The sequence below is a fragment of the Canis lupus genome, chromosome 7 (genome assembly GCF_003254725.2).
Source record: "Canis lupus dingo isolate Sandy chromosome 7, ASM325472v2, whole genome shotgun sequence".
NCBI classification, from domain to species: Eukaryota; Metazoa; Chordata; class Mammalia; order Carnivora; family Canidae; genus Canis; species Canis lupus.
The window spans coordinates 30,197,183-30,216,835 of NC_064249.1; the positions used below are offsets into that span (position 1 = coordinate 30,197,183).

The window sequence follows — 19,653 nt, forward strand, 5'->3', positions numbered from 1 at the left end:
TGATCTGGATGGGGAGCTATTTGATGAAGGTGATTAGGAAAAGCTTCTCTGATAGGTAACATTTAAAAGCTAGATGAAATCAGGTGAGCTTTACAGATACAGCGGGGTAAGAGATTCTGAGGAGAAGGCATAAAATACATAAGGCAGAGGCATACTTGGTGTATGTAGGGAACAGCGAAGAGATAAGTGTGACTGGAACAAATATGTGTAACTGAGAACATAGTTACAGGATGAAACTGGAGAAGGCAAGTGCCAAATCACAGGGCCTGCAAGCAATAAGGCCTTGGGTTTATTGTTAGTTAGCTGGAAACCTCCTGGAGAGTTTGGAGCACTTGAGAATTACAAACAGATGATCTATCACATAGTTTTCTTTATAAATTTTCTTTCCACCCTCTCCTTATTTTGAGGAGTTTAACAAAAAGTAAGGAAAGTGCATATACATATAAGACTTATTAACACAGTTTACTAAACTCTGACTTTCAAAACATAGACAAGTTACAGAAGATGCCCAGGACATGCATAAAGGGTGCATGTAACTGACACTCAGAATATAAAAGCATACGAGCTGATGGAGGTGTGAAACAGAGATAAAAAGGTGGAGGGATAGGAGTGCCTGGCTGGCTCAGTCAGTAAAGCACGATACTCTTGATCTCTGGGTTGTGAGTTCAAGCCTCATGATGGGTGTGGAGAAATTACTTAAAAATAAAATCTTAAGGGTAGCCTGGGTGGCTCAGCAGTTTAGCGCCGCTTTTGGCCCAGGGCATGATCCTGGAGACCTGGGATCAAGTCCCATGTCAGGCTCCCTGCATGGAGCCTACTTCTCCCTCTGCCAGTGTCTCTACCTCTCTCTCTCTGTTTCTCATGAATAAATAAATATTTAAAAATAAAATAAAATCTTAAAAAAAAAGGTGGAATGAAACATGAAAGAATTAAATGTCTCTTACAGAATGAACATTCAAAAGATACTATCTCTAAATGGCAGAAAGACAAAAGGATGTTTACATATGCTGTTTAAAGTTCAACTGACCAGGGTAGAGACTAAGAACAGTAATATAAAAATTCTAAGAAGCCTACATCTTAAAAAATGGGCATTTTATAAATAGGTTAAATCCTCTTCTATCATAGCAGGAACTCAGTAGACAATGTTTGAAGTTGTTAATTCAAAAAAGATAAACATAAAAATAATACATGGATATGAAAAGTCATCAGAAGATCTGAAATAAAAAATTATGAAAAGAATTTGTTTCTGACAATGAGAAAGGAATAGGGAGAATGAGACACCATCTATTACTTTTTGTTATGATCTGTTTTTAATCATGTGTATATATTATTTTGACCTGCTCCCCCCAAATGTGTTTTTTGTTTTAAAATATATAAAGACACCTAGGTGGTTCAGTTGGTTAAGCATCTGACTCTTGATCTCAGCTGAGGTCTTGATCTCATCAGGGTGGTGAGTTCAAGCCGCACACTGGACTCCACAATGGGTGGAGCCTACATTTAAAAAATAGTAATAATAGATAAATAAAATAAATAATACATACCTAAACTGTACTTACAACATAATTATAATTCCATAATTGTGGATGGGAAAAAGAGAAGTTTGGTGGACAGGATTACAGAAACTTTTTCCCTCTTTACTTAAATGCTGGGTTCTTTATAGTAAGGAACTTGTCACTGTAACTTTTCCTTTGTAATTTCCTTTCAAGTCTCATGCTTTCAATAGGCAGCTATAGTAGTATTTTCCAAAGTATGATCCATGGATCACCTAGATCAAAATTACCCAAGGCATCTGTAAGACTATAGATTTCCTTGGCCTTACATCTCAGAGTTTTACCTTTCTTGTTTTGGTCTCAGTACCTTTCAAAAATACCACAACAATTTAGAAGCATAGTGTTAAAAAAAAAGAAGAAGAAGAAGAAAGAAAGAAGAAAGAAGAAGAACAGGCGAGACTGAGTGGCTCAGTCAGTTAAGTGTCTGCCTTCAGCTTAGGTCATGATCCCAGGGTCCTAGCATCGAGCCTCACATGGGGCTTCCTACTCAGTGGGGAATCTGCTTCTCCCTCTGCCTCTGTCTCTCCCTCTGCCTTTGCCCCTGTTCATGTTCTCTCTCTTTCTCTCAAATAATTTAAATCTTTAAAAAAATAAAAATAAAAATAAAAATAGCTTTAAAAAATAAGTATACTGATAAGATAAACTTCTGTAATGAATAGGGTATTCTAATATAACAGGAAAAATATACCCTTATTCATGTAAATAAATATGCTGACTTTCAGTAATTGCTGGTAATTACTGTCTGCTGACTCTTGGGAGTTATCAAAAAACAGCATAGCGGGACACCTGGGTGGCTCAGTGGTTGAGCATCTCCCTTTGGCTCAGGTCGTCATCCCGGGTCCCTGGGATTGAGTACCTGCATCAGGCTCCCCAAAGGGAGCCTGCTTCTCCCTCTATGTCTCTGCCTCTCTCCCTCTCTGTCTCTCATGAATAAATAAAATTTTCTAAAAAATAGCCTAGCAAACTCAAACCATAGGGCTTGTTTGATAAAGACATTTTTCAAACTTTCTGCCTTCGTTAACCATACTGTAAGTCTTACATCCTAGAGGTAAAAAGGAGAAAATAACATAAAAGGAGTAATTTATATTCTAGGATCTATGTGTTGAATGAGTCAGTAGAATAATGAGAAGACCAATACAAGGATACTGCAATAGTCCAGGCGAGGGAAGAAACTTCAAATTAGGCGGCAGCATAGGGACAGAAATGGAATAATTCCAGATATATTCTGGAGGGAGAATTTATCTATGGATAAGACTAGATGTGGAAGTTGAGGGAAAGAGAGTAATCAAGGATAACTTGAAATTTCTTAGCTTTATATAACTGGATAAATGGTGGTGCTACTTACTGAAATGTAGGCTATAGATTTAGAAGGGAAAATCAAGTCTTTGTTTTAGCCACCTCACTCTTATGATCAATCTTACCATTACTAAAAATAGAAAAAAAACATTTGTGCCTCTTTATTCCACATAATATGAAACATATAGTATCATCTGTAAATACTCCTGCCCCAAAAGTTATATCTGAATCTAATCAAACCTCCAGAAGTAACTTCCACTTACAGGAAATAAAAAATATATAAAAACAAGTTAAATGACAATACAAGAAATCAAATCAGTATCCAGAATGTGGGACAGTCTATAGCAAAACTGAGTCAGAATCTGTACCAAAGCAATAGCAGGGAGAAAAAACGGGAAGCCCGCTCTAGTCTAATCGTGATTTAAGAGGCATGGCAATCAAGGAAGCGACTTTGCCTAGATCCCTTTTTGAACAAACAACTATAAAAAGACATTTTTAAACAAGGAGGGAAATCTGATTATAGACTGTGTATCAGATGATACCAAAAATACACTGTCAATCTTGTTAAATTATATAATGGCATTTTGGTTACATAAAAAAAGTCCATTGTTTTTGGCCACATATAGAGTGAAATGATATAATAGCTGGGATTTACTTTGAAATACTTCACCAAGGAAAAAAAGAGAAAAATGAAATGGAAAATGTGTCCCAATCTTGGTAACTGCTAAATCCACCTGATAAGTACATGAAAAGCATGTCTAAAATTTTCATAACAGAAATTAAAAGGAAAAGGATTCTATCTTGGCCCTGCTAAATTTGGAATGCCTATTAGACATGCAACAGGGAATGTTAAGTAGAGAGCCGGATACATGAATCTAGAGTTCTGGGAAGAATTGGAGAGATGGAAGTGGTTGTAGTTTTTTAGCAATGGGACAGGAGAGTATGTCTTAGAAAAGTGAAGAGAAAAGAGGCTGGGAGGAGCCAGGACAAAGTCTTGATACATCCAACATCAAAGGTCTAGAAGAGGAGGAGTCAGCTAAGAAGACAAAGAAGATGCAGTGAGTCAATGAGATACAAAGAGAACCAAGAGAGTGTGGTATCAGCAGAAACCAAGAGAAAAATGTCTTTCAAAAAAAGAACATATGTTTAATTAATGTCTAAATTTCTTAAGAAGTAATCACAAGTAATCACTAGTGACCTTCACAAAATAAGTATCAGTGGACTACAAGAGATAGAAGTCTTTTTTTCTCTTAGAAGCCTTTTGATAATATTAGAAAAGTCATCTGTGCTTAAAAAAATCTCCCATATACTTTTCTAAATTCAAAATTTACTTCATTATGTTTTAACATAAAGCTTTATTCTCCCGTTTTATTACAGTTAGTCATAATCTCTTCTGGGAGGATGGGGCATTTAATCAAATATTTGAGCACTTAGTATTAAAGTCCTTCATAGTGATTACTTACACAGCCGTCATGCACATTCAGGGTTGCTTCAAGTTTCAGTCTTTGGATAAATTCTCTTCTTCCTGTTTAAAAAGAAAGAACTAAATAAATCATAAATCATTTTTGTTGAGAAAAGTGTAACAATGAAGTTAAGAGTCCAGGATCCAGCATGAGGAAACTCCAATTTCAACTCTTCCACTTACAAACTGAGTGATATTGAGTAGTTTAACCTCCTTCTCAGCCCTCATTTCCTCATTAGGTAGTTCTTACCTATCTCATGTGGTTATTGTAGAGATTAAGTCATTCAAGGATAGTGTCTGGACCACAGTAATCATTTAAATATTCCCTTAATTCAACCATTCATTCAACAAATATACTGAGTACTCACTCCACTCTAGGCCGTGTTCTAGGAGCTAGGAGTCCAGTGGTGAGATAAAACAGAAAAAGATCCCTGCACCCTAATGAGCTTATGAAAGACTATAAACAATGTGTCACCTGGTCAAAGTATTCTATGGAAAAATAAAGCAGAGAGAAGGTAAGAGAGGACTGGAAGTAGGTGATAGAGTTTTGAATCTTAAATAGGTTGGCAAACAGTGTTTAGTAAGATACCACTTATTTTTAAACACATCTCAATTTCAGAAATGTTGAAATATTTTAAAGTTCATCTTACAATGATGAAATGTGGCAGCAAAATATAAAATAAAATCAGCCTAGATGTCCATCAATAGTAGAACAATACTGCAAAAATAGAACAAATCCCTTTGAAAAAGAGAAATATGTTTCCCTTTAAAAAATGAATCATCTTTGCCAAAGAAGGACCAAAAAGCTTCATGTTTATTCAGAAGCTGTAATGAAAAGAAGTTGAATATATGACAAAGAACAATAATTAGCTAAGTAATCAGGCTGATGAGCTCTCAAATAAAATTAAATTTGATATGCTCTCTGTATACTGTCACAAGGGACAGATTTCTCTATTATTTTTTCTTGCCATTCAACATAAAGATCAAGATCTTCTTGAAGCCAAATTGTTTTCTTTCTTTCTCCTCGCTTATAACTGGTAAGCTGGCTAGGTAAAGGATGAACATGTGGGTTGAAGAATTTTCTTTTTTGTGTATGGGGGAATGCTGTATGATTCTGAAACATTGGAATAAAACAACCAACAGAAATTTAGTAAAGTATTTTCATGAATTGGCTGTACTTTATATAATTAACTTTTCAAATCTGAGTTTCAGTTTTAAAAAATGCTAACTAGTAAACAGAAAACATTAAAAAAAATTTTCTTCCTTTGGCCAACGGCAGGCTTGGCAATCCCACTGAGTTATATAATTAAGAGTTAAGAAACAGTATTCAAATTAACAACTTGATGGTAATTAAAATTCATTAAAGTGCTAAAAAAAAAAGCAACAGCAGCACCAAAAAAATTTTTCCCAAAATTTTTAAAATCTAGGTTTGAAACAGGGCTCTAGCCATCTCTGTCTAAAGAAAATGGTGGTGGGACATGAGAATAGAAGACAGTAAATTCTTCTAGCAAGAACTCCTACACATGAAACCTGCACATAAAAACATGCACTGAGACATTACAGTTATGTAACAGCTCCTGAATGATATTTCTGTATGTGACTTTGGAGATCAAAATGACTGTGTTGTCCACACATCCCACTAAATGTGCTTCCAGAACAAACTAGTATAAACCTCCTTTTCCCTTTTAGTAATTAAATGCACTACCAAAAAATAGGAGCTGACAGACGCCATAAAGAACTGTAAGTTTACTAGGGTCAACTAATCTTATGGAAAAAAGACAGTCTCTTCAACAAATGGTGTTGGTAACACTGCACAGTCCCATGCAAAAGAATGACACTTGACCATTTCCTCACACCAGACACAAAAATAAACTCAAAATGGATGAAAGATCTAAACATGAGATAAGAAAATCAAAATCCTAGAGAATACAGACAAAATCCTAGAGAATACAGACAGCACTACCTCTGTGACCTTGGCCACACCAGTTTCCTGCTAGACACATCTCCAAAGGCAAGGGAAACAAAGGAAAAATGAACTATTGGGACTTCACAAGATAAAAACCTTTTGCACAACAAAGGAAATGGTCAACAAAACCAAAAGACAACCACCAGAATGGGAGAAGATATCTGCAAATGTCTTATCAGGTAAAAGGCTAGTGTCCAAAATCTATAAAGAATTTATCAAACTTACCACCCAAAGAACAAATAAACCAATCAAGAAATGGGCAGAAGACATGGACATTTCTCCAAAGAACATCTACAAATGGCCAACAGACACATGAAGGAATGCTCAACATCACTCAGCATCAGGGAAATAATACAAATCAAAACCACAATGAGATACCACCTCACACCAGTCAGAATGGTATTAAAATCAACAAATCAGGAAATGACAGATATTGGCGAGGATGCAGGGAAAGGGGAACCCTCTTATACCGTAAGTGGGAATGCAAGCTGGTGCAGCCACTCTGGGAAGCAGCATGGAGCTTCCTCAAAAAGTTGAATATAGAGCTACCCTATGACCCAGCAATTGCACTACTTGCCATCTGCAACAATGTGGATGGAACTAGAGGGTATTATGCTAAATGAAGTAAGTCAATAAAAGAAAAGTAATTATCATACGATCTCACACATATGCAGAATTTAAGAAACAAAACAGAGGAGCATAGGGGAAGAGAGGACAAAATAGAACAAGAGAAATTAGAGGGAGACAAACCATAAAAGACTCTTAATCATAGGAAACAGGATAGCTGGAGGGGACGGAGATGGGGGGATGGGATAACTGGGTGATGGGCATTAAGGAGGGCACGTGATAAAATATGCACTGTGTGTTATATAAGACTGCTGAATCACTGAACTTTACCTCTGAAACTAATATCACACTATATGTTAATTAAATCTAAATTTAAAAAATGAAAACAAAAACGAACTGTAAGTTTAAAAAACTGAGCCCCCTCAAGTTAAAATAAAAATAAACTCATACCTGTTATTAAAAACTGTGAAGTCTAGACTACTTATAAGCTAAGTACCTGCTATACCACCTCATGAATGCCTGCAGAAGACACAGGTCTCCTGAGTTAGAGGCAAAGGATTTTTTTACTCAAGCAGTGTTAAGCCTCAGGTTCACACTTGTTCCTTGTCCCCCAATTTCCACAGGAAAATACGGAGCAGTCTAGGTGAATACTGTACATTCAGTGGGTTTGAATCACAACTGGGGACCCTGAAGTGAGGGAATCCAAATTTTTTAAAATATCAAGCAAATCTGCCCAAAGAGTGACATTACTTTTGTTAGAAATAAATAAATCTGCCCTCTGCTCCAGAGAGATACTGTAACTTCCAAAGTTATTTCCTATATATCTATCACTGAAAAGATAGTCCAGAACAAAGCAGCCAGTGCTCAGCTCACAAATGTGCACAAATGCAAGAGACATGGAGAACTGTCTCACAACAATTACACAATTATTACAGGTAAATTTACCTATCCCTGTGGTTTTCTACTCAAGTCTTTCCTACAACTCATGCTGTCTCTCAGAACTCCATCACTGCTTTGACATTCTATCTTAATAGAATATAAGCTCAATAAAAGGGAAACACTCTTGTTCACCCAAGCATCCTAAATGCTTACTTAGAACAGTACCTAGGACAAAATAGGCATTCGATATACATTTGCTGAATCAATGAATAAGTAAATGGGATCATAACATTCATTCTGTTCTATAATGCTTTCCCTCAATAATACAGAGTGAACATCTTTCAATGACAGTATAGAGCTACTGCTCATTTTTAATGGCTGTATAACTTATTAAACAGCTTTGTAACTTATTTATTCACACACCTATCTCCCTTATTACACTCTGAGATATTTGAGCTAAGAAGTGTTAAACCAGGTTCAAATGCCCAACTTAGAACATACTATGCATAAGCTGGGCAAAATATAACCTCTCAGAGCCTTTGTTTACATTTCTGTAAGTTTTACATTTGATAGGAACAGATTGTCAGGAGTAAATTAATCACCATACTCAAAACTTATAGATGTGCCTGATAAGCTCTAAACTTAAGTTCTCTCCCTATGTACAGGTGGTATTGTTCTAAGTTAATACTGCCTGAAAAGAGAGGAATTTTTTTTTTTTTTTTTTTTTTTTTTTTGGTAAATGACCTCATTTAGGAGTTGAGGTAAGTTCAGTTAAGGAAAAAGAATAAGGCTGGTGATAGTGAGAGAAAGAGATAGAAAAGCACTTACACAAAATTTTTTACTTCACTCTATTGTCCTTTGAGCTCTTTGTCTTTATGCCAACCTTCCCAGTCATCTCCACATACTGCCTTCCTGAGCTCACTGTCAGGTCTTTCCCCTGCCCCTGCATTGTCCCTGTAGCTCCCTCCTCTCCACAGGCTTTATTCTTAGAAATCATAGGTTATTGATAAATCAGTGGGCCCTTTCAAGACACATTTTTCATGACCTCAGTCTTAATTTGTCACAGCTAACTGCTATCTCCTTAAAATAATCTTCCTCTTTGGCTACTACTGCACCATAACAGCTAACCAGGAGTACTGAAAATCAAAGGGTGACAAAACTACCTTTGAGGTGAGACAGAACACAGAACTGTTTCATCTTTGACAAAGCACAAGACAAGGGGGCTACCATTAAAGTGTGTAAGAAGAAAACAGTGAAATTCAAACCGAATGCTTGAAGGCCAATTATGGGCTAGCGAGACAGTTGAGGATCTCTGAGATTATAGACAGGCAGAGTCCTTCATTCGGCCACCAGCTCTTTTCCATTAGCTTCTACCAAGAGTTCACAAGAAACATGGAAAATAGGGCAGAAGACAAGAAAGAGTCCCAGTTTGGTAGGACACAGGAATGAAACTCCACTCACTTTTCAGGCCCTTCTCTCAGGGGAAGCTAAAGTCACTGGGGAAACTCCAGACAGAAATGGCCTCAGCAAATGCCTCCTATCTCTGAGGCAGGAAACTTTCACTCTCATTTCAGGCAACGGCAACTACCCCAAGAAAGAGAGAAAAGCATATATTGCCCACATTGCCTATCCTTGAGAGAAAGGCAGGAAACTCCTCCCATCTGAAAAATAATTAACATTGTGTGTTGGCATTGAAATGTGTCAACTCACACTGAATCATATTCTCAGAATTCCTTTCCTGTATACTTCTTAGAAAGAAGTCTTTACACAAGACTGGTGGTTGGAAGTAAAGTAACAGCCATATTGACTTTCACCATCAGAAGGCTGGAGCTCCGCAGCCCCGGTGGCTCAGAGGTTTGGCACCGCCTTCAGCCCAGGGTGTGATCCTGGAGACCCAGGATGGAGTCCCACATCAGGTTCCCTGCATGGAGCCTGCTTCTCCCTCTGCCTGTGCCTCTGCCTCTCTGTGTCTCTCATGAATAAATAAATAAAATCTTAAAAAAAAAATTCAATATACCAATATGCCAAGTTAACAGAATTGATGAAAGAGAAATCATATAATCAACTTAATAGATGCAGGAAAAAAACTGACAAAATTCAGCAGCTAGTCATGACAACCATTCTCAGCAATCTAAGAAAGGAGATTTCTTCAAAGGGTGTCTACAAAAAACACATCATTAACAAGATATTTAATAGTGAAAACAAATGTTTTCGAAGATGAGGAATGAGGTAAGGATGTCCACTCTCAGTACTTCCACTCAAGATTCTGGGGCAATACTGGACAGTGCAATTAAGCATGAAAAAGGGAAAAAGAAGAAAAATAAAATACAGGTAAAAAAGGAAGAAGCAAAACTATTTTAAAATGCAGTGGTATCATCTACATAAAAATCCCCTAAATCTGCAAAAAAAAAAAAAAAAAAAAGTTGTAAGAAGTAACTGGGGTGTGTGGCTGGCTCAGTTGGTAGAGCATGCAACTCTTGATCTCTGGGTCATGAGTTCAAGCTTCATGTTAGGGGTAGACATTACAAGAAGAAGAGGAAGAGAAAGAAGAAGAAATGAGTAGGTTTAGTAAAGTTGCAGGATATAAGGCTAATAAAAAAAATCAACTAAAAAAAAAAACATCAACTATATTTCAATACACCCAAAATGAACTGGATACTGAAATTAAAAAACAATACTATCTAAAATAGTATTTAAAATATTATGGTACAAGGATAAATATAACAAAATATGAGTAAGACTGTACACTGAGAAATAGAAAACAGAGAAATGAAAGAATACATAAATAATTGAAGACAAAAATGACCATCATGTGTTGAATGTTCAATATTGTAAAGACTGTAATTCTCTGAAATAACATATAGATTCAACACAGTATCAATCAAAACCCCAATAGTCTTTTTTGCAGAAATTGACAAACTGATTCTAAAATTTACATGGGAATGAGAGATGCCTAGCTGGCTTAGTCAACAGAACATGTAACTCTTGATCTTTGGGTCAAAAGTTCAAGCCTCATAATGGAGGTGGAGTTTATTTAAAACAAAACAAAAAAAATTTACATGGAAATGAAAAGAACCCAGAATAGCCAAAATAATTTTGAACAAAGAGAACTATGTTCAAAATATTGCACTAGCTGATTTCAATATTCACTATAAAGACATGAAAAACTAGCATAAAGACAGACACCTACATCAGTGGAACATGGTAGCGATATAAATTTACATATATGGCAAATTAATTTTCAACAAAGGGGACAAGATCGTTTTTTTCACAGATGATGCTGGAACAACTGCACATTCATATGCAAAGAAATTAAAAGACCCTTACCTCACAGCACATATAAAAATTAACTCAAAATTGTTCATAGACCTAAATGTAAGAATTGAAAATAGAAAACTTCTAGGGAAAAAAAAAAAAGACAGTATAAATCTTTGTGACTTTGGATTAGGTAAAGATTCCTAAATAGACAGAAAAAGCATAAACTAAAAGACACTGTTAAAAGACAAGACGGGGCGCCTGGGTGGCTCAGTGGTTGCGCATCTGCCTTTGGCTCAGGTCATGATCCCAGGGTCCTGGGATCAGGATTGAGTCCTGCATCAGGCTCCCTGCAGGAAACCTGTTTCTCCCTCTGCCTAGGTCTCTGCCTCTGTGTCTCTCATGAATAAATAAATTTATTTTTTTAAAAAAAGAAAAATCTGGGAGAAAAATATTTGCAAAATATGTATTCGATTAAGAGCTTGTATCAAGAATATATAAAGAATTCTTACAATATTAAGAAGGTACATCTGAACACTTAACCAAATATACGGATGGCAAATAAGCCATGAAAAGATACTCAACATCACTAATCATTAGGAATAAATCAAATGTAAATTATAATAATAATATTATTATACCCACATACCTAGAAATGCTAAAATTAGGAAGACTCAATGCCAAGTGCTGTGGGAACACAGTATGGTACAACTATTTTGGAAAACAGTCTAGCAATTTCTTATAAAGTTAAATACACTTATACAACATAGCAATCCCATTGCAGGTATTACGAAGAAATAAGAATTGAAAAGGGTCCTATTCTAGTTACTTTTCCTGAGGGTAAATAAGATTTCATTATTTATATTTTCTTTATTAGCCCACAATGTTGTTTGTTTTTTTTTAAGATTTTTATCTATTCATGAAAGACACAGAGAGGCAGAGACATAGGCAGAGGGAAAAGCAGGCTCCTCTTAGGGAGCCCCATTCGGCACTTGGTCCCAGGACCTTGGGATCACACCCTGAGCCAAAGGCAGACGCTTAACCACTGAACCACGCAGACATTCCACCAGTAGTGTTTTAAATTTTTTTTTAATCTGCTGCAAGTACTTGGTAAACCTACCCAACCTATTAACTAAGTTAATAACATTCTATTATAATTATTAAAAATACAAATGATTAGTATAGTTTTGCAAACCTCAAGCCAAGATGCATTAAATAATCTACTGGGTCAACACCCCCATTTTTAACATGATACATAACAGAAAGTAGTAACACCACCACCTCGAAAAATCTTTTATTTTAGTTGTAGGTGTGTATCACAAGTTGCCATATAAATGTATTTTTACTGTGGATCATGGTCAAACATTCTAGAAATACTGACCTAAAACACCCCTGTAATATAAATTCTATGTTACCAGTAGCTCCTATCCCTTCTAAGCACTTTCATCCTATACAAGGAAGAAATGAAATCCACCATAGAGCTATTTTCCTCCTGCAGTTGCTATGATTGATGTCTTTGGTAGTCTTATCTTCAGGAATTATTCAGCTTATTCTATTACATGTATTTGTCATATTTGACAGTCATTGCTCACTACTAAAATCAGACATCTTTCAACGTTGAGATTTCAAGACTAAAGAAACAAAATACAAATATTCCACCAACTTTTCCCCAGTAGCTAACAAGGAAGCATAAATCAGAATTTACAGACTCTCATATAATACATTGTAACTTAGCAACACATGAAGAACTACATAATGTAGATGTAGTCAGTATATGTTAAAGAATAATCTAAAAGTAGGGGCGCCTGGGTGGCTAAGCAACTTAGGCATCCAACTCTTGATTTCGGCTCAGGGTCATGGGATCAAGCCCTGTGTTGGACTCCATGATCAGCACAGAGTCTGAGATTCTCTCTCTCTTCCCCTCCCCTGTGCACATTCTCTAAAATAAATAAATATTTAAAAAGAATAATCCAAATGCAAAATTATCCATTTCAATACATATTGGCTCCAATGACATTCAAACGACAAAGACTTCCTAATCCCAGTATAAAGCTATCATTGGCTACCTGCTATAGTCTGAATGGTTGTGTCCCTTCAAAAATCCCTATGTTGAAATCCTAACCTTCAAGAAGGTGGGATCTTAGAGATGTGATTAGGTTAGGATTAGTGCCCTTATAAAAGAGACCACAGAGAGTTATCACCCTCTTTCTGCCCTGTGTGGTTACAGTGAAAAGGCTATGAACCAGGAAGCTGGCCCTCCTCACAAAACCAAGATCCTGATGTGAGCACCTTACTCCCAGTCTTCCAGCCTCCAAAACTGAGAGAATAAATCTCGATTGTTTATAAACTACCCATTTTATGTTATTTTGTTACAGCAGCCCAAGCTGACCAGGACACTCCCTAATCATAGTTTAAGCATTTTATATTAAACATACTATATATCATGGCAACTCCCTAGAAAAGTTTCTTTACTCTTTTGTCAGTTAGTGTCCTTATATACAGAAGGGTTAGAAAGTATAAATTCAAGTTGTGGGCAAGTCTTTAAAATGAGAGGAATATGAATAGAAAGAGGAAACGTACAGAAACCAGTGTATTTTATAAGCAATGTTTATCTTTATAAAGCTGTGTGTGTGGGCAGCCCGGGTGGCTCAGTAGTCTAGCGCCACCTTTGGCCGGGGCATGGTCTGGAGACCCAGGATGAGTCCCACATCAGGCTCCCTGCAAGGAGCCTGCTTCTCCCTCTGCCTGTGTGTCTGCCTCTCTCTCTCTCTCTCTGTGTGTGTCTCTCATGAATAAATAAATAAAATCTTTAATAGATAGATGATAGATAGATAGATAGATAGATAGATAGATAGATAATAAAAAGACAAATCCAGGAAGCCTGAGTGGTTCAAGGGTTGAGCGACTGCCTTTGGCTCAGGGCGTGATCCTGTAGTCCCAGGACTGAGTCCCGCATTGGGATCCCTGCATGGAGCCTGCTTCTCTCTCTGCCTCTCTCTCTCTCTCTCTCTCTATGTCTCTCATAAATAAATAAAATATTAAAAAATAAAAAGATAAATCCTACAATGAAATTTAGATCAAGCTCATAAAGATTACAATAGCTGGCCTAGCTTCTGAATCCATGGTAAACCAAACAACAATCTGTTAGTTCAGGTGACTCTTGTGAATTTGGAGATTGTAAGTGAACATATATATCGTTTTCTTCTAAATAACTTATGAAAAATTATTTATCTTCATTCCCACAACATAACAAGATGTTTTATGAACTCTAGTTTTCTTTGATAGGAGGAAAAGTAGTAATTTATCAAATTTGAAATCACCTGCAAAGCTTGAATACTGGTATTAGAAAGACACATGCTATAATGAAATAATTTGAAATGTAAACGTTACAAGAAACATCTGTCAATTTTATCTGTGAATTATTTAGCAGTAATTCATTATTAAAAATGCAAATAATGGGAATAAATTGAAAAAATAACCTACAATACTGTAAACAACCAAAATGTTTGAAGGCTCAAAATAAAAAAGGAATCTACTTTCTAAAATACTATTTTTTAAAAACTCATTGATTCAGGTACTACTAATGCGGATTTTACTATTTCCTGAATGCTAAACCAAGATTAGCACAGGGGTGTGGGAGAGTTAGATAAAATAATGGTGTAAAGAAGATCTACTAAGGTCAGGAAATTACTTCACAAGCTATTTTCAAGTACTTAGAAAACCACTTTTAAAGGATGCTGTTTTGAGAATACACTATAAAGAATATATTAACACACACTTAAAACATTAAGATAAGAAACCTCATACACACACACACACATGCATGCTGATATTTGAAAATCTGTAATTCAGACTTTCTATTGATGTCAGGGAACTCTTGCTCTTCAATTTCCCTCTACCTAATGCAAACATCACACTTAAAGGAGGAAGGGAAAAAAAGGAAATGTAGAGTTTCATATTTTAACTCATATTTCATAGATACAGCTGAACTAAATGAACCAGAAAAAAACATTAATATATAAACTTATCTAAATCAGTACTTAAACAGTCCAACTAATACAGGACCAAACAAATTTACTCATGCAGAACACACAGTATTAAAATTCGTTTGGGACGCCTGCTCAGGCGTGAGCTGAGGGTGGCTCAGCGTTTGGGTGTCTGCCTTTGGCTCCGGGTATGATCCCAGAGTCCCAGGATCAAGTCCCAGGATGAGTCCCGTATCTGGCTCCCTGCATAGAGCCTGCTTCACCCTCTGCCTGTGTCTCTGCCTCTCTCTCTGTCTCTCATGAATAAATAAATAAAATCTTAAAAAAAAAAAAAAAAAGGTTCGTCTTATTAAACTAAAATTAAGTTCTTTTTCAAAAAAAATTAAGAGAGGGGCAGCCTGGGTGGCTCAAGGCAGTTTGAGCACCTGCCTTCGGCCCAAAGCATGATCCTGGAGACCAGGGATGGAGTCCCATGTCAGGCTCCCTGTATGGAGCCTGCTTCACCCTCTGCCTATGTCTCTGCCTCTCTCTCTCTCTCTCTATCGTGAATAAATAAATAAACTTTAAAAAAAATTAAGAGAAATACTGCACATCTTTTTTAGGTTAATGATTTAAAAAATCACTCTCCACTAATGTTTAATTTTAAGACCACTCTAGGTTACTTATCCTAGAACAAATGCACAAGCATGTATAAGGATGTTCAGTGCAATGCCTCAGTAACAACCAAGATCTATTTCCAGAGGAAAGGTTTGAGTCTACTACTGTACTGTCATACAGTTAAACATTATGTGGTAGTTTAAAAGACTGAATAGGTCTATTTTTACTGCCTGGAAAGATCTCTAAGACCTAATGTAGAAGTAAGTTGTAAAACAAAGTTTACAAAAGGACACCATATATACAAGTTTCACAGACACACAAAAGCACACAGAACTTTGGCATTTCTGTATGTACATATGTGCTTGTAAAAATGGAAAGATAAAGGTCTGGAAAAATATTCAGGAAACAGAGAACAGTTACCTCTAAAAGTGTGTGTGTAAAACTGGAATGGGAGGGAATCACAGGGATTTCTGCTTCATTTTTATTATGTCTGTACAACGAGAATGTATTCATATGTCACTTGAGACACTAAAAAACAAGAATAAGAAAAAAAAAATGCTTGCTCAGTTCTCTCAAATCATTTACAAACCAGAACCGTTAGGTGTAAGGAGATTTCATTTTCTTCTACCGACTTGAAGGCAAAAACCAAATGTCATCAACAGTACTTCCTTAGCAGAAAGTGACAAAACTGGAAAGAAAAACGTTTTAAATGTCTTACCGACAAATAAAAAAGAACAAAGTGGCGCTGGAGAGACGGCAGAGGAAGAAACCAAAAAAGACCCTTAACTCAAAACGTCCACTTTCAAGATCCTGGACTGTTTGAGCTAGCTCAGCTTGACCCAGAATCCTCATATAACCAATTTACCCAAAACGGGGGGAAAAAAAAAAAAAAAAGTGGAATACTGTTCCCTCAAGTATTGAAGGTTGTTTTTAGAAAGCTTAACTAAGAAACCGTAAATGCCAAGTGTGTTTTACAGGGGTGGGAAGAGGAACATGAAACCCTACACCTCCTGAAAGCGGTCAAAACGAACTGAAGAGCACAGGGGAACCGGGGAAGCGCGCGGGGGTGGGGAGAGCTCGGCTATCACTTTTGGGCTTTGGCTGGGCGCCGCACCACAGTTTACGCCGAGTCCGTGTGGTGCACGAAGTCCCTCAAGGTGGCCGCCGCGCCGCGGCCGACACCCCAGCCCTCCGAAGACTGAGGGGAGGCGAGTGCTGTCAACAAAAACTTAGTCCTTCGGCGGAGCGGGGAGAGCGCTGGAGGGGAGCACAAGCGCCAACTTTGGCTCCAAACGAAGCAGCTCCGGGAGGCTGGGCAAGTCTTCTCCCGAACCGCACTCCACACGCGCCCCCAACACCTTTCCCGGCCAGTAGCGTCTGCCGCCCACCCGGCCCCCTGAGGGAAACCCAGCAAGGGCGGCGGCCGGCAGCACGCAAGGGGGCTTGGCCGTGGGAGGACACCCGCACCGGGGGCGCCAGCCAACGTCCACCCAGCACCCCGGGGTCTCCGGGGCGGCCCCGCCGAGGCGCTTCCCCACCAACAGCCCCCGCGGCGCGGCCCCCTCCCCCCCTCTGGGCGGCGACCTCAGCGCCTCCGCCCCCGGGCCCCCGCGCCCCCGCTCACCCAGGTAGCGGCTCCGCAGCCGGGACGGGTCCTCCAGCCCGAGGGACCTTTTCCTCACGTCCCACAACAGGTGTGGGCAGGAGCCACCCCGAGACATGGCTCTGCCGGGCCGGGGTAGAAGGGGAGACCACCGCGTGGGGGAGGGGAGAAGGGGGAGGGGACACCGCGGATCAACACCCGAGCCGCACCGGCACCATCCGCGCGCCGGGCCTCGCGGGCGCTGCGAGTTAGATGGCGGCGGCGCCCTCGCCCCCGAAGCCCGGCCGCGCCCGGGCCGGAGCTCGCCTCATACTCTCCTTCTCAGACTACCCAGAACATCCAGAGATCAGCAACAGTCCCCTCCCTCGGCCCCCCTCCGACAGGAGGAGGAGGAGGCGGAGGCGGCCGCGACTCCTCCCTCTCCTCGTTCTCGACACCCTCCCTTCCAAGCGCTTCTCGCGAGATGACGACCACCCCCGGGGCTGACGCTCGTCTGCGCCACGGCTGACGAGCAGAACCCTAGGAAAGTGGGTTCTGTAGCTAACTCCTTGATTCTCTACGGATAAGTGAGGCATAGAGAGAGGAGGAGCTGAGATGTGAGGTCTCTCAGTCACAAGGCTCATTCCAAGGGAAGCAAGAGCGTTGTGCGGCGTCATCTTTAGTTGGGGCACTGAAGGCCCGGAAAGCCCATTTTAACTGCGGGCTCTCTTAAAGCGGAGGGGGATTAGAGCCCGTGCAGCTTCACTTTCCCTTCTCCAACATGGCCTCGAGGGCAGGAAGGAGAAATTGGAGGTTCGCGCTGGACCCCGCCCGCACCACGAGGCGGGCCAATCACCGTGGGGCGGCCGTGCTTGCGCAGGCGCGCTGCCGCCGGGGCGCCGGGTTGGCGTGGGGAGGCAGTCCTCCAGGCACCTGTTGCCATGACTCCTCCTCCTCCTGGGCAGCGGGAGTGAAGGAGGCGGGCCCGGGGCGGGCCGTCGCTGTATCTCCGCCCCCTCAGTGCTTTCCTGGGTTCTCGCCACCCCTGTGGTTCGCAGGGGGCAGCCTGAGCCGCGGGAAGGGCAACCTCGGAGAGAGGAGGACGCTAGGCGCTGTGGCAGGAGAAAGTGACGAGTGCCCTTCGTTGTCATCCAGGGAGCAGCACGCGGCCGCTCTCCCTCTCGACCGCCCACGACCACTCGTCCGCAGAGATGTCAGCCGCTGGCGCCCGGGGCCTTCGGGCCACCTACCACCGGGTCCTGGATAAAGTGGAGCTCCTGCTGCCGGAGAAATTGAGGCCGCTGTACAACCACCCGGCAGGTAACAGACCCGGAATAGCTCTCAGCGAGACCTTCACTCCCCCCCCCTCGTCGGAAATAGACCTTTAGCGGCCACGGACAACTCCGCCGCTGGAGGTATCGCCCGCAGCCCCAACTACTTCCCTTCAAGCGAGCCCGGTCTCACTTTCCCGTCCTCCCTGCTTTTCACTTTATCTCCTCCAACATCTCTCGTTAAACCTGAGATTATCGATTCTGTGCCCTTCGCGACCTTTGCTGCACCCCATCCCTTAGGCACGACCCACACCCCGGCCCGGGCCTCTGGGTTTGAGCCTTCTCGCTTCCCGCGGCCACAGATCGGCCTGGGCCCCCACGAGATTCTCATTCTCTCCCCTTATCCTCCACGAGTACTGGTGTATATTGATCCACGCGGATCTTGTCGCACCGGTTTGGAGTAAAGGTCACACTTCCCTCAGCTCCAGCTGGCCGAGGCCTGCAGATGCGTTACCCGGGTTTCCGAGTCAGTGTCATACCTAGTCCCATAGATCCAGTTTGTTGAAGGCTGTCCTTTCTGACTGATTCTCCCTAGACTTTTTCATGTGGGCAGACCCGGATTTAATTCTGTTGTGCCTCTTACTATGTAGCTGTGACCTTGGGCGAAATCCTAGATAGTTTAGTCCCTGTAAAATCTGCTCAGTGTGAGAATTAAAGATAACATGCGTTTGAGTCTTCATAAATGCCTAACAAGTGTTAGCTCTCACTTGTCCTGCTGGAAAACACTGTTCTTGTGGCTGAAAAAAAAAAATAGTATAAGAAACTGGAAGATCCCAATCCTTCCAACTCTTCAAGACCTAGAGTTTTGTTACCTCTTCTATAAAACGGGCGGTAATATTACTTGGCTGGTAACTAAAACCCGAGGTACTGAGGTCTATTTCAAGCTTAAAATTTAGTGAATGAGAAAATATGTTACAAATTGAAAGGTTGAAGTGCACCCCAAAAGTGACTCTTTTTTCCTTCCTCTGCAGTTGGCATCGTTAGGAAAGTTGTCTTTTCTCCACACGTTTGACTAGGAAGGAGCTCTCTGGAGTCTGAGATGGTTCCTGACTCTGATTTCCAGTTTGATAATGAAATGATGAATAGTATAATACTTTACTAAAATACAAAATAAATATTATACTTAAGTATTATATTGTTTACTGCAGTATCATACCCATTATAAAATTAGTCTTTAGGAAA

The 19,653-nt window shown here is 40.0% G+C and overlaps 2 protein-coding genes across 14 annotated transcripts in view; one reads left to right on the forward strand and one right to left on the reverse strand.

Annotated features, from left to right (window-relative positions):
* DCAF6 (DDB1 and CUL4 associated factor 6) overlaps positions 1-17,572 on the reverse strand; it is a 131,154-nt gene extending 113,582 nt beyond the window's left edge. For 3 of the 13 annotated variants that reach the window (XM_035719376.2, XM_025430458.3, XM_049112349.1), the window contains exons 1-2: positions 17,183-17,570; positions 4,310-4,371 (exon numbers count right to left, since the gene is read on the reverse strand). In XM_035719376.2, the coding sequence (XP_035575269.1) occupies positions 4,310-4,371; positions 17,183-17,279 (159 nt within the window). In that variant the 5' untranslated portion in view covers positions 17,280-17,570. Of the gene's footprint in view, positions 1-4,309; positions 4,372-17,182 lie in introns of all 13 variants that reach the window. The other 10 variants (XM_025430460.3, XM_035719375.2, XM_025430456.3 and 7 more) reach the window with 5 other exon arrangements.
* A 451-nt stretch (positions 17,573-18,023) lies between these two features.
* The window catches only part of MPC2 (mitochondrial pyruvate carrier 2), a 28,891-nt gene continuing 27,261 nt past the window's right edge, over positions 18,024-19,653 (forward strand). Inside the window, exon 1 of the mRNA XM_025430469.3 lies at positions 18,024-18,460. Coding sequence (XP_025286254.1) covers positions 18,352-18,460 — 109 coding nt within the window. The 5' untranslated portion in view covers positions 18,024-18,351. The remainder of the gene's footprint in view (positions 18,461-19,653) is intronic.